Source organism: Ctenopharyngodon idella, chromosome 4, assembly GCF_019924925.1.
Source record: "Ctenopharyngodon idella isolate HZGC_01 chromosome 4, HZGC01, whole genome shotgun sequence".
NCBI lineage: Eukaryota > Metazoa > Chordata > Actinopteri > Cypriniformes > Xenocyprididae > Ctenopharyngodon > Ctenopharyngodon idella.
The window spans coordinates 3366604-3384487 of NC_067223.1; the positions used below are offsets into that span (position 1 = coordinate 3366604).

General features: G+C 38.7%; 1 protein-coding gene across 15 annotated transcripts in view; it reads left to right on the forward strand.

Moving 5' to 3' along the window:
- The window catches only part of magi2a (membrane associated guanylate kinase, WW and PDZ domain containing 2a), a 238717-nt gene extending 230944 nt beyond the window's left edge, over positions 1 to 7773 (forward strand). For 7 of the 15 annotated variants that reach the window (XM_051890865.1, XM_051890863.1, XM_051890866.1 and 4 more), the window contains one exon: positions 3481 to 7773. In XM_051890865.1, coding sequence (XP_051746825.1) covers positions 3481 to 4181 — 701 coding nt within the window. In that variant the 3' untranslated portion in view covers positions 4182 to 7773. Of the gene's footprint in view, positions 1 to 690; positions 802 to 3480 lie in introns of all 15 variants that reach the window. The other 8 variants (XM_051890872.1, XM_051890871.1, XM_051890873.1 and 5 more) reach the window with 3 other exon arrangements.
- Positions 7774 to 17884: the final 10111 nt, after the last annotated feature.

Below are 17884 nucleotides of genomic sequence, written 5' to 3' on the forward strand. Positions count from 1 at the left end.
GCTTGTGTGATTTGAAAGTCTTTTAGTTTTCATTTTATTCAAATTTAAAAAACGTCCCAACATTTTTGGAATTCGAGTTGTAGATGTACAGTTGTATGTATACAGTACATTTATTTTGTAGCAATGTTACATGTAATAGATAGGCCTATTTATGGAATATACATGATATCTGATAATGGATCCTTTTGCATGTGATGGCTCACATGATGAAAGAATGTTTGTATGAATGAGAATGACAATTTCACTGAGAATCATCTCATCAGTTTTGATCAGCAAGTCTTGTATACAATTTTACATACTCTTTTGCACAAAAACATGTACAACTTTAATAAAATGAATAAGATTCAAATCTGGTAAGAACAAAATACAAGATCTGAACTTTGGAACTCATTCAAGAGCCAAAGCGATGGAGAAAAATCATTCTCTTGTACACTAATATTTAATAATAACCCCAAAATGATTTTTGTAATACATTAAAACCCTTCCATTTTCCTGCTAACACAACACTATGACAGCATGCTCTTGGTATTAATGCAGGTGTAGCTAGTCTTCTATTTCATCAGTGTTATTGGCTGTTAGTGAATAATTCTCACTTCCTTTCTAAAGTTTCCTCACTGAATACTATCTCAGCACTGATCTTAATTCTGTCTTAGCCTGTGGCTGCTGTTCTAACCCTAATGATTGGTCTAGGTTGTTACTTCGCCTCTTATAGGAATGGTACCTTCCAGTCTCTCCATGTGCATGAAAAGTGACAACCATGGCTCCCCCTATTTCTTCCTAATGGGCCATCCTAAAGACACGGTTTGTAATAGAGTGCATGCGTTCTAACACACCAGTCCATCATTCTTTCTTGGAGTGCTGTGGTTTGGATTGGTTAGTTGTACTCTCTTTTGTGATTTTTCTTTGTGTGTGTGTGTGTGTGTGTGTGTGTGTGTGTGTGTGTGTGTGTGTGTGTGTGTGTGTGTGTGTGTGTGTGTGTGTGTTTGTGCGTTTGATTATTTTATTTATCTGTAATGTGTATGTGTATGATAGCATGTGGATTTTATATTTGTATATGAATTGGCCATTGTTGTCAGGTAAAAATCTAGTTAAAAATAATCAAATCATGTTTTTAGTAAATGAACAACACAGTGACGAATATTTTATCATTTTATTTTGCACTATATATTTTGTTTTGCAATATAATTATAAATAGTAATAAACACCCATTGTACCTGCATATATTTTACAGATTTTTTTAAAAATATGCAGTGCTACAGAGGAATATCTGTGAACTTTTTTAGTGATGACACAAATCATTGAACACTTTAATGAAGTTTAAATCAGAGATGCTACTTAAACTATCTCTGTTTTAGAGCTCTCGTACTCACAAGTTGTGGCACAAGCAAAACTTGCCTACCGCTGTGGTCTTTAGGACAATTAATGGTGTAATAAAAAGTGCATTAAAATCATTGAGATAATAACATTGATTAATTTGATTTCACCAGCTAATAATATTACATTTTCATAAACTTACAGCTTACTAAGTTTATTGTAGCTATGAGATCTCTCTGTTTTTCCTGTCATTTAATACATTTGGCCAAAATCTTGTGTTATAAAAGATGAAGTGCTATGCACAGGCTGTATTGGCTATGACCAGACGACAAATACCAGACTAAGACTTTCTTCTCTGCTCCTCAAATACATAAAATATTAGCCTTGAACATCGTGTTTTTTAAATAAAGAAAACAAATTCTGCTAAGATTTTTTTTAAGCCCTGTTAAATATATTAAAATATTCAAAATATTATCTAACCATACTCTATTTAGGTCATACAATGAAAGCACAGAGATACATGTCTATTGAAATCCACGCATTGAAAGAGATGCAGCAGATCTACTCCTAGACCAGGGATGAGCAACTTCACTCCTGAAGGGCCCATCCCTGCTTTGGACGTACATAAACTTAACATTTTTGTAACTGACTCTCGATTGTGATGAAAACTTAACACCTATGAAGCCACTGAAACAACCCTGTGTGCACTTGCCTTTGAATTCCACTCACACTCGACCATCTCTTCTCATGCGTTTAGTATCCCACTGCGGCCTCTGTGGCGCCACAAAAGCCTAGCTGAAATACAGTCATCATGAGATGGTTGTGTCAGCCTCTATGGTTTTATATTCCATACCTGTCTTCTATTTCACAGTGAAGAACCCTTTATGAGCTTGGATTCATCTTTTTCCTCTATAGGCTAGTGATTTCTGCTGCACCTGGGCCATTTAAATGAGAGAAAATTTACCCCCGTAGAGTAAGAAAGAACTAGAACAGAGACACAATGATACATAATTGTTTACCCTTGCTATATTTCTCTGCACTTGAAGCTTGATGATAAAGCAATATTGTTTTAAGTGTTTGTTTTCTTCTGTTGAAATGAATTCCCAGCCAATTTGTTTGTTAGCACACCTTAAAATGGCCGCCTGGGTGCATCTGTGTTGCATAGGTTGGTATAAAGCTGAGCAGTCCTCAGTGTATCCTGCAATATATGCGGTGACAGGTAGAATTAGAGATGTATAATGAGAATATTAAAGTTGGTGACCCTCTTTCAGTTAGGGTTGTGGTTGTGGATTGTGGGTGTCACTCCAATATAAGCATCTCGGTATGAAGTGATGTGTGTGTGTGTGGGGAGGCGGATAGCAGTAGAAGACAATGGGGAAACCTGATTATTCCACACCCAGTAGACACATATGAAACTGGTTTACTGGTTGAAAACTATCGAATTTCCTGTCAGTAATGGAATGAAATTGGTTTTGTATGGTATGTAAACAATGTAATATAGTGCTCTGTGTCCTTAAAAAGTGGCAATTCCATGATACACTGATATTATCAATTGGTAATACCATAGTACTTTGATATTTACCATGGTACTGTATTTTTTTTACTTCAATATACTTCAAACATACTTTATGGAATTATCATAATACAGGTCCAAATCCCATAGCATTTTCATTGTACCATGTGCAAAAAAAAAACAATGGTAATACCATTGTACTTTCTGGTACTTTTTTGTTAGTGTGGTTTGTGTGATTTTTTTTTTTTCACCCAAACCAGTTCGCCGCACAGCCGATTCTAACGCTTTTATTGGTCATGACAATTTCAGTGTCGACATAACACTGAAACAAATACTATCTCCTAACCCCAATCTAAATCCTAGCCTTCACCTCATCGTAGCATTGGTACTGTAGATAGCATTACTGTTTGTTGCAATCGGATCCATGATATTTCTTAACTGTGAACTGAATCTATGAAGTCTGAACTTTTCTTGCGGGGTGGGGTTTTACCTGAACTGGTTTGGGGGAAAAATGTTGCGATTTGTGTGGTTCATGTTCGTTAGTTAGCACCTCCAGTGTTAGCTTTGGTTCCACTATTTTTTTTATTCTGACGTGTGAGTGAGTTTCCATTTGTGCTTCTTTCTTTGGATATAACTGTTGCCATTTTTCCCAGCAGATAGTCCCGCCCCCTGGGATACTCACACTACAGCCTCCCCAAGTCTGTCGGAAGTAGCACCACCCCTCGACAGCTTATCTAATCCATCAGCTTCTTCTCATGTGAACCCACCCACTGACCCACCTCATACATTGTCCTTGGAAGCAGCAGGTCCAGACTGTTCCCAGGGTCCTAGAGGCCCAGAGAGTAGGGCTCTGGAGCAGACCAGTGTGGGGAAGAGGTCAGCCATGGCAGGTGGAGTTGGGGGTGGGACCAAGCAGAGGGAGGGTAGCAGGACCAATCGTCGCTCTAGTGGAGGGAAGGTTCAGCAACAATACCTTGATGAACTTGCGGGAGAGCCCAAATCCCACAAAAGCAGCCGGGCGAAGTCCAAGGAGCGCAGGAGGGAACGGAGCAACACACCATCTCGAAAGCGAGACTCGCCCAAAACTTCACCAACTGACACCAATATGAATGGGGGAAACGGATGCCTAGATGGTAGCAACAACCAACAAGGAACTCTGGTGCCATTCAAAGCCCTACCAAAGGAACCAGAGAAAGGGCAAATGAGCCAAGAGAGTCGTCCCAGCCACAACTCCAAGACCAGCAGCAGTGCATCAGGCAGGAAGGCCACAGTATCCCCAGGGCCCTGGAAGATCCCTGGTACGGACAAGTTACCTAGTACCCTACGCTCAGCCACCTCCACCATCAGCAGATAACATCTCACCCCAATCTCAGGCCCGAGTTTAGACCTTACTTTTGGCCTTGACTTCTTTCAGCCAACTCTTGGACCAACATTGGGCCATGATCTGCCTTTTTTGGGACTGGTTGGGCTTGGACTCTGCTTGATTGCTTTTCACAGGCTTGCTCTACTTGGTAGAGATCTGTTTTAAAATTGACTAGGTACCACCCTCCCACAATTCTCGCTAAAGAACTTTCCATGCATTTCTAGACAGAGCATTTTTTATTTATATTTTATTCTAAGTTATTTTAACAGATATGACACCCACCACCTTAAGAACTGGAAGCATTCACTCCAAAAATGGAACCACGGTAGAATGAGTGATGCATGTAGCGTGCTAAAAGAATCCCAGACTGGTTTGAACTGTTGGGGAAAAGCACTCAAGACTCAGAGATGTACATGCATAGAAAACCACTTACTGACTCTAAACCACCACTGGTGGCTACAGCAATTTTTATACACTTTCATAAAAAATGAAGAATACTGAAGGAGTTACCTGACATACAGTTTTTGTGTATTTGAAGAATGAATATGATTAAAAAGATTCTATATGAGCGGACACTCGACTATGGAACTCTGCCTTAAAGACTGACCTGCAGATGTCTGTATAAGGGTTGGTAAAAATGAATATAGAAATAGATATATTATATGACTACATATATGTGAGACATATTGTAAATATGGTCTTTATACACCATTGTGACCCCATACTGGAGTATTGACATCATACACGGTGTAAGTTAGAAGAGTGTAATCTAGAATTCATTCCTACTCCACTTTAAGGTGCGTTCCCACTGACAGCGATTTAAACTCAAGTGGTTGCTATAGGTGTTCCTACTCAACTCAATATCGAACTGTAAAAGGATACAGATCACATGACCTTCACTGTCTTCACTGACATTGGTAGTTGCCACCTCCAGTTCAAGATCTCAACAGCAACGTTCGCTTGTGTCACTTAAAATCGCCAACCCTCCTTGATGATTAATGACTTGTAGTTGCTGAAAATTGCTATCAGTGTGAGCACCTCTTGAGACCACTGACTGGTCAACTGCTCTGTCAATTTCTGAAGGAGCCACTGGGCTTTGACCTTCTCTTGGTTCAATCTATTCTCCCTTTACATGTCTACATGAACAAAGCTATTTGAAGGAGCCCGAGATGGTTTCGATGAAATATAGAAAGGTTTTGATTAGGGCAGAGTGCCTTATGCCAGGGGTGTCCAATCCTGGAGGGCCACTGTCCTGTAAAGTTTAACTCCAATCTTAATTAAACACACCTGACCTGCTAATCAAGGTATTCGGAATTACTAGAAATGTCCAGGTAAGTGTTTTGGGGCAGGTTTTGAGATAAAATATTCAGTACTTTGGCTCTCCAGGAGCAGGATTGGACACACCTGCCTTATGCCGACCACTTAATTTCAGCTCCAAATCCTAGGCAACGACATTGACAAAAAAAAAATGTAGGGTGCTATAAATTAATTTGACTATTGTTCTGTTGAAACTGTGCAACAATAACACCAGAAATGAATATGTCGCTGCATCCCTATCTCTGAATGCTGACTGGTGTCTAGATCAACTGAGAGGCCAGTTTATGTCCACAGTATAGATATATCAATATAAAATTGAAAGCTATTTTCATACATAGATAGAAATAGAGTTGGCAGTCTTCTAAGAGAAGTGCAGATATTTATTAATGATATCTCTGAGAGGAGTTCAAATGTTTGTTGAGCACTTTGTCTTTAAATAGACATATATACATATAGAATGCAGTACTGTTAAGAGTAAATGCTGTGCATCCATGGTATTCATTGAATATTTCTGAGGAAGTTAATTCTCAAAATCCTGCTATGAAGATTTGTTTATTAACATATTCCCTATATAAAATATTGTGTGATGGTAAGTCTCTTTCACATGATTCACGTCAGGGCTTCAACTCACCTCTCAACATGCTTATTGTGAAAACATCATGCTCTTTGCACTCTTTACAAAAGGGTGATTTTTACAAGCTTGCTAATAGCAAATTGTGAAAGCAAATGAAAAAGGTGACGAATGCTATTCTGTCATGCGTTGTTTTTTTCCGAATGTCATCATCCACCTTTGATGCTGTGTTGGAGATACTGTAACTTCATGTATCTATATACACATGGTTTCTCAATCTCAACTGGCTAAGCTAGTAAGCTAGGATGTTATCTTGCTAACGAAGGCTAACTGAAAACTCAAAGAATCTATTAAAAGGTCTCAGCCAATGGAATTTATGTGGGGTTTCTTTGGCTACGCTTTGAAATGTCAACAGTAAATGGGGTCAAAGTTGAAATAGTTTTTTTGAGTGTCACGTTATACATCCGCTTGGTGGCTAAAGGTCTGTACACACAGAGAATGATCATTTTAACAATAACTATAATTATAAAGTCTTAATAATTCTTATAATTCTATGAGAATAGGGAAATCCACATCAAAACTATAACAACAGAGGAGCGATAGGCCTATCATTGGAATCACTTTCAGAACATTTTTTTTTTTTCAGCTGATGAATGATAAATACATTGACAGCCAATCAGAATCCACCTGACTTTAAAGAGCTCAAGCAATTTAAAGTGGTGGATGATAAAACTGTAGTGTGTGCTTATAATAAACAGAACGTTATTGTCCGTTGGTGTGGAATTGCTGTGCATCCATGTAGCATAGTTATTGTTATAGCTATCTTTAGTTCTTGGCATGAATGAGGCTTAATACTCTAGCTTAGGGATGGCTATCTTCAGTCCTGGAGGGCCAGTGTCCTGTAGAGTTTAGCCAATCCTGATAAAAACTCAACTGCCTTTAGCTTTCTAGTGATCCTGAAGACATTGATTAGCTTGTTCAGGTGTCTTTGATTAGGATTGGAGCTAAACTCTGCAGGACAGCAGCCCTCGAAGTTACCCATCCCTGCTCTAACTTGATCCATAGAATTTAATGGATTGGGGAATGTTGATGCGAGTCATGTGAAAGGGCACTTAATACCTGGGCTTAAAATGTAATCAGGAATGTTGAAGTGTAACCGAACAAACTTTAGGTTACATCTGGGCCTCAGTATACATTATTATCCTGCAGTGTATTTGAATTTTCTTTCATATTTCACTTTTTTGTGTGTTTCATTGCCATTAATGTCACTGTCATTAATAAATACACCATTTCAACATCACTTAAAGGTGGAATGGGTAATTTCTGTGCAACTGGATGATTTGGCATCAAACAGAACTACAAAACTGGGCTAACAAAATAGCATTGGCACAACAAATTGCATGATTTTGAGGCAGTGTCTTCACTGTTCAACCAATTTTATGACCAATAATGACACAGAAATCACACACCCAATGGTGCTTCATTGTGTATTTTTCCTGCAATACTGTCAAAAATGTTGTACAATTACTCACTTCTTTGATAATTTTGTTAATTTTAATAATTATATACATGTCAACTCCAGCTCCCGTGTAAAAGGACCCCAGAGAAGACCTCATCCGTTCTATCCATTGTCATAATATTGTCTCAATAATATTCATCTCCCACAGAAATAAAGCGATGACTGGTTCTACTGATGCTCTTTGACAACTGTTGTAGATGACAAGGAGAGTTGACAATGATCTAGTCGTTACAAGATAGTGCTAACAATTCTCTGATAAAGACAAATTAATTGAAGCACTCCAAAAGCGAGCGTGCCTCAGTGGCTATTAATTTCTGAGTGATACAACCTTAGAAATCCCAGACAGACATTGTCAAAGCAAATGTATTTTCCATAGAGTGCCAGCAAAGATTGTGTGTGCATAAGAATGAGCTGGATCACTACAAACGCTTTAAAATCTCTCCGTAGTGTTAGACAGGAGCTTGGTTTAAAGTACAAAATAATTGGAGTTTTACGAATTACGAACAAAGAATCTTAAGGCCAGAGATATACTCTACACAAGTAGGCCTACGCAAATATTTGTACATAAAGCTCATTTGTACATCCTTACAAGCATCCTTAGCATCCATTATTGCACTACTGGTGCTGCTAACAAACCTCTGTACTCAAGGGGGCGACATAGTTACCTTCAAATGTCTGTGTGTTGTAAAGGTGCTGTCACAATTACCTTTGCTTTCAAATTTTTGTGGGCGAAATCCAGTCATTTCAATATGAATCTGGAATTTCATGTGCTGACGAAAGATTTCCCCACGCAGATTTCGCAACAGGTTCAATCAAGTTGATCATGTGGTTTTGCTGTGTTGACTAGCTGCTTGCTTTGAAAGTGACTTCTATGTGAGCTGTGCTTCATACATCGCTACACTAATTACAATAGACAATGAAGCTTTTTTTGTCCATAAAAATTTGATGACTCCACATTCATTCAATTAGCTAGCTAATAACATGTCAAATGAACTTCAAAAGTTCACCTTAAAGTTTTGGTCAACTGACGCTAATTTCCTGAGCTAATACCGCGTTAAGAAAACATGTCATGTTATGAATGTCATTCTAACACATTTTGGAAAACAACAAGAAAATAATGTGATTAGCTTGCGTAGTTAGCAGCATTTGCATTGTATACTTGTTTAGGCTATGTTTCTGGCCTTAGGGTTTTCATTTTGTAGAGTAGCAAGTTTGTTTAAAAAGAGAGAGAATAGGCTTTTCCATTTAATTTGTCTCGAGTTTGGCAAATGTTGGAGACGTTACCGAAATGATTCAGCCTAATGAGTTGAGTTGATTTATTGGTGGAGCCATGGCAGCAACGCAATGCCCTAAAGGGGCTCTGTATCACTGTGTAGAACTTAAAAAAAAACAGTGCGGTTCACCCTGTACAGCTAAAAATTATAAATATGACACTATGTACTATGACCTAGTCACAAAAACTGTAAGTGAGCTACTATTTTTATGAAATGCAACTCAATGGATATATACTTACTTTTGCAGAGCTCTTGTTTACTGTATGATATTTACTGAAATACTGTCAAATAAAACCTTGACATGGTGTAAAGTATTCAAGTAAAATGCAAGTGTTTTGTGAGTGTTTTACTTCATCGTTGGTCTGCACTGATTTCCTGCTGCACGACTTGTGATCATGTAAACAGAAATAGTTAAACGGTCTTTTTTCGAAAGACGTTGCTGAAGTTTTCGTTATTAGAATAGTTAATCGAACCATTCTAATAAAAATTATCATAAAATTATCATCAAACATCAGCATTTTGAAGAATACTGAATCTGTTTTCATGCAAATAAGATGAGTAAAACCTCAATATGTTTTTTTTTTTATTCATGGTTCTTTAATGAATAGAAAGTTCAAAAGAGCATAGCTAAAAATAGAAATCTTTTGTAACATAATAAATGTTTTTACTGTCAACTTTGATCAATTTAATGCATCCTAACTGAATAAAATTATTGGTCCCACTTTATATTAAGTGGCCTTAACTAGTATGCACTTACATTTAAATTAATCATTTGATACAATGCACTTATTGTGTACATACATGTTTTTACATTGTACTTATATTTTAAAAACACCTGCATGTAATTACATCTGTAATTAATTTCTGTAATTACATTTATAATTACACTGTTGACCCATCCCTTACACCTTACCCCTACCCTTAAACCTACCCATACCACCAAAGCTTTCCCTAACCTTACCCGTATCCCACCTCAATAGCAGCAAAAGTGTTTAGCAATTCAATATGAACCCAATAAGTACACTGTACTTATTTTTTGATGTAAGTACATAGTAGTTAAGGCCACCTAATATAAAATGGGACCAAATTATTTTATTTCACTCTTGTGACCAACATTGAAGGTACAAACCTTAATGAACCAACTGTGACTTCTGACCCAAAGACCCATGCAGACTCCAAGTCTTCCTAAAGAGTACCACAAAGAGCAAGACTTTTTGATTCTGTAAATGACAATTTAGAATAAGTTAAAGTCCAGGGCAAGACAGACATTTGATTGTTCACTGAGTCTTAGACCCCAATTTCCTTTTATTATGCCAGCAAAATATAGAAATACCAAAATAATCCATCATGGTTCTATTTAAACACATCTGAAATTGCAAAGTATTTCAGCAATTCAGTTTTGATGTCATAAAGTGTTTTGACTGCATTATACATTAAAACATTGATAACTGTAGTGACTTACCATATATTTCATGTTTGTGGCTGAGGGGGAACACTTCACCCAGACAAATCATGTGTCGGATACTGGATTCAGCCTTCAAAAGACAAGATCATCTATCTTTGACCACAAACAGACAGAGAGAAAGACAACACACAGCAGAAAACAATGAAAACAGAGAATAATTGACAGTGGCCAACAATAAAAGTGTCTTTCTTCGGGTCTCAAACAGCAAATAATTCTATTTTTTAAGACTGGCCACAAAAGTATATGTCAACAGAGCGAGAGAGTGACGCTGCCATGGAGACTGGTGTGCGAGGGTCACGTTTTGCCTGAATAGCGGGGGAAATGTTATATAATATTTTTACCAAAAAAAATTAAGTTTACTTTAGCAGGCCGGTTTTAGGTTGTTGCTTAATATATATCTGCGAATACGTTCATATTTTTGTAATGTATGAAGCTGGAAGATTCCGATCTTTACTCCGCCAAAAAACATGTTTGTTTTTGATTATCATCTCTATCTCGGTCACGCTCACGTGACATTGCTGTGGCGAATTGGCTACTCATGAAAGTTTGTATTATTTTCATGCGTTTTAAAGACATATTAGTTTAAACGCACACAGAAAAAATGTAAATATAATGTTGTAACACATCCTTGGCTGCGTTTCTCAAAAGTATTGTGAGCTTAAATAATGCCTTTTTGGGGGAAACACAGCACTGATAGGTAGCATGCTGCTGTCTATTCTGATAATGATAATCAAAAACATAAAATCACTCACTGCTCTTGCTTGAATAACTTTAGTACCAATTTCTTACCCAAATATGATCCAGCGAGGAGATAAACACGGAGAACTGTATACAGCCAGCGCACTCAGGGGAGGAGCTAATGGTTTCTGTCGCCAGTTGTAGGCGGGGCCTGTTTCTATGTGACGTCACAGCATAAAGCCTTTATAAAGAAGACGCTTAGAATGTTTCGCTGTTTCATTTGGAGGCTGTTTCTCGGCGTTGTGTATTTGTGGATCACTTTCACAAGTGCTTATAACTTGCGTTTTGTGCACATATTTTTTATTTTCTTCAACCGTTATGACATACTGGAATTTAGATTTCTTGGCCACACAGATTTGCACAACGAGGGCTTCAGGCAAGTGGAAAGTGCGAAATAATATCTCTACAATAACAAGACAAGCAGGCATGAGACTATAACAGATGCCAGAAGAGTCACCAACAAGTAGGATTTGACAAATAAGTTGTCAGATAAGTTGTAGTTAAAGGTACACTCCGTGTAAGTTGTCAGATAAGTTGTAGTTAAAGGTACTCTATGTATGTTGTGAGATAAGTTGTAGTTAAAGGTACACTCCGTGTAAGTTGTCAGATAAGTAATAGTTAAAGGTACACTACATGTAAGTTGTCAGATAAGTTGTAGTTAAAGGTACACTACATGTAAGTTGTCAGATAAGTAATAGTTAAAGGTACACTCCGTGTAAGTTGTCAGATAAGTAATAGTTAAAGGTACACTACATGTAAGTTGTCAGATAAGTTATAGTTAAAGGTGCACTATGTGTATGTTGTCAGATAAGTTGTAGTTAAAGGTACTCTATGTATGTTGTGAGATAAGTTGTAGTTAAAGGTACACTCCGTGTAAGTTGTCAGATAAGTAATAGTTAAAGGTACACTCCGTGTAAGTTGTCAGATAAGTAATAGTTAAAGGTACACTACATGTAAGTTGTCAGATAAGTTATAGTTAAAGGTGCACTATGTGTATGTTGTCAGATAAGTTGTAGTTAAAGGTACTCTATGTATGTTATGAGATAAGTTGTAGTTAAAGGTACACTCCGTGTAAGTTGTCAGATAAGTTATAGTTAAAGGTGCACTACGTGTAAGTTGTCAGATAAGTTGTAGTTAAAGGTACTCTATGTATGTTATGAGATAAGTTGTAGTTAAAGGTACACTATGTGTAAGTTGTCGGATAAGTTGTAGTTAAAGGTACTCTATGTATGTTGTGAGATAAGTTGTAGTTAAAGGTACACTCCTTGTAAGTTGTCAGATAAGTTGTAGTTAAAGGTACTCTATGTATGTTATGAGATAAGTTATAGTTAAAGGTACACTCCGTGTAAGTTGTCAGATAAGTTGTAGTTAAAGGTACTCTATGTATGTTATGAGATAAGTTGTAGTTAAAGGTACACTACGTGTAAGTTGTCAGATAAGTTGTAGTTAAAGGTACACTCCGTGTAAGTTGTCAGATAAGTTGTAGTTACAGGTACTCTATGTATGTTATGAGATAAGTTGTAGTTAAAGGTACACTACGTGTAAGTTGTCAGATAAGTTGTAGTTAAAGGTGCACTACGTGTAAGTTGTCGGATAAGTTGTAGTTAAAGGTACTCTATGTATGTTGTGAGATAAGTTGTAGTTAAAGGTACACTCCTTGTAAGTTGTCAGATAAGTTGTAGTTAAAGATACTCTATGTATGTTATGAGATAAGTTATAGTTAAAGGTACACTCCGTGTAAGTTGTCAGATAAGTTGTAGTTAAAGGTACTCTATGTATGTTATGAGATAAGTTGTAGTTAAAGGTACACTACGTGTAAGTTGTCAGATAAGTTGTAGTTAAAGGTACACTCCGTGTAAGTTGTCAGATAAGTTGTAGTTAAAGGTACTCTATGTATGTTATGAGATAAGTTATAGTTAAAGGTACACTACGTGTAAGTTGTCGGATAAGTTGTAGTTACAGGTACTCTATGTATGTTATGAGATAAGTTGTAGTTAAAGGTACACTACGTGTAAGTTGTCAGATAAGTTGTAGTTAAAGGTACACTCCGTGTAAGTTGTCAGATAAGTTGTAGTTACAGGTACTCTATGTATGTTATGAGATAAGTTGTAGTTAAAGGTACACTCCTTGTAAGTTGTCAGATAAGTTGTAGTTAAAGGTACACTCCGTGTAAGTTGTCAGATAAGTTGTAGTTAAAGGTACTCTATGTATGTTATGAGATAAGTTGTAGTTAAAGGTACACTCCTTGTAAGTTGTCGGATAAGTTGTAGTTACAGGTACTCTATGTATGTTATGAGATAAGTTGTAGTTAAAGGTACACTACGTGTAAGTTGTCAGATAAGTTGTAGTTAAAGGTACACTCCGTGTAAGTTGTCAGATAAGTTGTAGTTACAGGTACTCTATGTATGTTATGAGATAAGTTGTAGTTAAAGGTACACTACGTGTAAGTTGTCAGATAAGTTGTAGTTAAAGGTGCACTACGTGTAAGTTGTCGGATAAGTTGTAGTTAAAGGTACTCTATGTATGTTGTGAGATAAGTTGTAGTTAAAGGTACACTCCGTGTAAGTTGTCAGATAAGTAATAGTTAAAGGTACACTACATGTAAGTTGTCAGATAAGTTGTAGTTAAAGGTACTCTATGTATGTTATGAGATAAGTTGTAGTTAAAGGTACACTACATGTAAGTTGTCAGATAAGTTATAGTTAAAGGTACGCTCCGTGTAAGTTGTCAGATAAGTTATAGTTAAAGGTGCACTACGTGTAAGTTGTCAGATAAGTTGTAGTTAAAGGTACTCTATGTATGTTATGAGATAAGTTGTAGTTAAAGATACACTACGTGTAAGTTGTTGGATAAGTTGTAGTTAAAGGTACTCTATGTATGTTGTGAGATAAGTTGTAGTTAGAGGTACACTACGTATAAGTTGTCGGATAAGTTGTAGTTAAAGGTACACTACATGTATGTTATGAGATAAGTTGTTGTTAAAGGTACACTACATATAAATTGTCAGATAAGTTGTAGTTAAAGGTGCACTATGTAACTTTTTTGTTCAGAAATTTGCACCTTTTAGCTGTCAAAGCTGTCAGTTCACCCCACGTGAGCACTTGCAGTTAGGACTAGGGTGTGTCCTGTAAGGTCGTGGTGGGTGGGACACAGGCCACACCCTAGGTTGCCAAAAAAACAACAAACAATTATTTAAAAAAAGCTAATTGAAATTCGAACTATAGTTACATTTATAATGAAACACAGTCAAACACATTTTCAAATGACAAAGCAAAACTAATGTCCAGATATAATTATTTTAAAATACCAAATCTGTGGTGAATTGGCCTTTTCGTCGTGTTGGTTCCTAGCTCTGGTGCAGCTCTCTGGGCGGGACTGACCAGCTACGTGCCAATATCGCAGGCTGTTGTAGTCTGCATCCAGAAAACCCTTAACCACCTGTACAATTAGGGAAAAGCTGCCCTTTCAGGTCAGGGAAATAGGGAAGTTGTGGCACTGAATGATGTGCGGGACACCTAGCAATGGACCAAGAGCGCACTCTGGGCATTATACACCTTGGCCAGCAGCCATATCACCCTGTAGCCCAAGACTGGTTCCCCACTGAAGCTAAGCAGGGCTGAGCCTGGTTAGTACCTGGATGGGAGACCTCCTGGGAAAACTAGGTTGCTGTTGGAAGAGGTGTTAGTGAGGCCAGCAGGGGGTGCTCACCCTGTGGTCTGTGTGGTTCCTAATGCCCCAGTATAGTGACAGGAACACTGTACTGTAACAAGCACCGTCCTTCGGATGAGATGTTAAAACGAGGTCCTGACTCTCTGTGGTCATTAAAAATCCCATGGCACTTCTCATAAAGAGTAGGGGTGTAACCTTGGTGTCCTGGCCAAATTCCCTCCATTGGCCCTTACCAGTCATGGCCTCCTAATAATCCCCATCCATTGCATTGGCTCTATCACTCTCTCTCCTCTCCACCTACAGCTGGTGTGTGGTGAGGGCACTGGTGCCGTTGTACTGTGGCTGCCGTCACATCATCCAAGTGGATGCTGCACACTGGTGGTGGATCAGGAGAGACCCCTGATATGATTGTAAAACGCTTTGGGTGTACAGTAGTACATATGAAAGTGCTATATAAATGCCTCATTCATTCATATTTTAGCAAAGCTGTCAGTTCACCCCAAGTGAGCTCTTGGAGTTAGGACTAGGGTGTGTCCTGTAAGGTCGTGGTGGGTGGGACACAGGCCACACCCTAGGTTGCCAAAAAAAAAAAAAAAAACGACAAACTTTTTTTTTGTTTGTTTTAAAAAAGCTAAATGAAATCTGAAATACTTACATTTAAAAGGAAACACAATCAAACACATTTTCAAATGACAAAGCAAAACTAATGCCCATATATAATTATTTTAAAATACAAAATCTGTGGTGAATTGGCCTTTTCGTCGTATTGGTTCCTAGCTCTGGTGCAGCACTCTGGGCGGAACTGACCAGCTACGTGCCAAAAGCGCAGTCTGTTGTAGTCTGCATCCAGAAAACCCTTAACCACCTGTACAATTAGGGAAAAGCTGCCCTTTCAGGTCAGGGAAACAGGGAAGTTGTGGCATTGTACGATGTGCGGGACACCTAGCAATGGACCAAGAGCGCACTCTGCGCATTACACACTTTGGCCAGTTGGATATTTTGGCAAAGCTGTCAGTTCACCCAAAGTGAGCACTTAGAGTTAGGACTAGGGTGTGTCCTGTAAGGTCGTGGTGGGTGGGACACAGGCCGCACCCTAGGTTGCCAAAAAAAATGACAGACGATTATTTAAAAAAAGCTAAATGAAATTCGAAATATAGTTACATTTATAATGAAACACAGTCAAACACATTTTCAAATGACATAGCAAAACTAATGCACATATATAATTATTTTAAAATACCAAATCTGTGGTGAATTGGCCTTTTTGTCATATTGGTTCCTAGCTCTTGTGCAGCACTCTGGGCGGGACTGACCAGCTACGTGCCAATAGCGCAGTCTGTTGTAGTCTGCATCCAGAAAACCCTTAACCACCTGTACAATTAGGGAAAAGCTGCCCTTTCAGGTCAGGGAAATAGGGAAGTTGTGGCACTGAATGATGTGCGGGACACCTAGCAATGGACCAAGAGCGCACTCTGGGCATTATACACCTTGGCCAGCAGCCATATCACCCTGTAGCCCAAGACTGGTTCCCCACTGAAGCTAAGCAGGGCTGAGCCTGGTTAGTACCTGGATGGGAGACCTCCTGGGAAAACTAGGTTGCTGTTGGAAGAGGTGTTAGTGAGGCCAGCAGGGGGTGCTCACCCTGTGGTCTGTGTGGTTCCTAATGCCCCAGTATAGTGACAGGAACACTGTACTGTAACAAGCACCGTCCTTCGGATGAGATGTTAAAACGAGGTCCTGACTCTCTGTGGTCATTAAAAATCCCATGGCACTTCTCATAAAGAGTAGGGGTGTAACCTTGGTGTCCTGGCCAAATTCCCTCCATTGGCCCTTACCAGTCATGGCCTCCTAATAATCCCCATCCATTGCATTGGCTCTATCACTCTCTCTCCTCTCCACCTACAGCTGGTGTGTGGTGAGGGCACTGGTGCCGTTGTACTGTGGCTGCCGTCACATCATCCAAGTGGATGCTGCACACTGGTGGTGGATCAGGAGAGACCCCTGATATGATTGTAAAACGCTTTGGGTGTACAGTAGTACATATGAAAGTGCTATATAAATGCCTCATTCATTCATATTTTAGCAAAGCTGTCAGTTCACCCCAAGTGAGCTCTTGGAGTTAGGACTAGGGTGTGTCCTGTAAGGTCGTGGTGGGTGGGACACAGGCCACACCCTAGGTTGCCAAAAAAAAAAAAAAAAAACGACAAACTTTTTTTTTGTTTGTTTTAAAGAAGCTAAATGAAATCTGAAATACTTACATTTAAAAGGAAACACAATCAAACACATTTTCAAATGACAAAGCAAAACTAATGCCAATATATAATTATTTTAAAATACAAAATCTGTGGTGAATTGGCCTTTTCGTCGTATTGGTTCCTAGCTCTGGTGCAGCACTCTGGGCGGAACTGACCAGCTACGTGCCAAAAGCGCAGTCTGTTGTAGTCTGCATCCAGAAAACCCTTAACCACCTGTACAATTAGGGAAAAGCTGCCCTTTCAGGTCAGGGAAACAGGGAAGTTGTGGCATTGTACGATGTGCGGGACACCTAGCAATGGACCAAGAGCGCACTCTGCGCATTACACACTTTGGCCAGTTGGATATTTTGGCAAAGCTGTCAGTTCACCCAAAGTGAGCACTTAGAGTTAGGACTAGGGTGTGTCCTGTAAGGTCGTGGTGGGTGGGACACAGGCCGCACCCTAGGTTGCCAAAAAAAATGACAGACGATTATTTAAAAAAAGCTAAATGAAATTCGAAATATAGTTACATTTATAATGAAACACAGTCAAACACATTTTCAAATGACATAGCAAAACTAATGCACATATATAATTATTTTAAAATACCAAATCTGTGGTGAATTGGCCTTTTTGTCATATTGGTTCCTAGCTCTTGTGCAGCACTCTGGGCGGGACTGACCAGCTACGTGCCAATAGCGCAGTCTGTTGTAGTCTGCATCCAGAAAACCCTTAACCACCTGTACAATTAGGGAAAAGCTACCCTTTCAGGTCAGGGAAGTAGGGAAGTTGTGGGACTGAACGATGTGCGGGACACCTAGCAATGGACCAAGAGCGCACTCTGGGCATTATACACATTGGCCAGCAGCCATATCACCCTGTAGCCCAAGACTTGTTGCTTACTGAA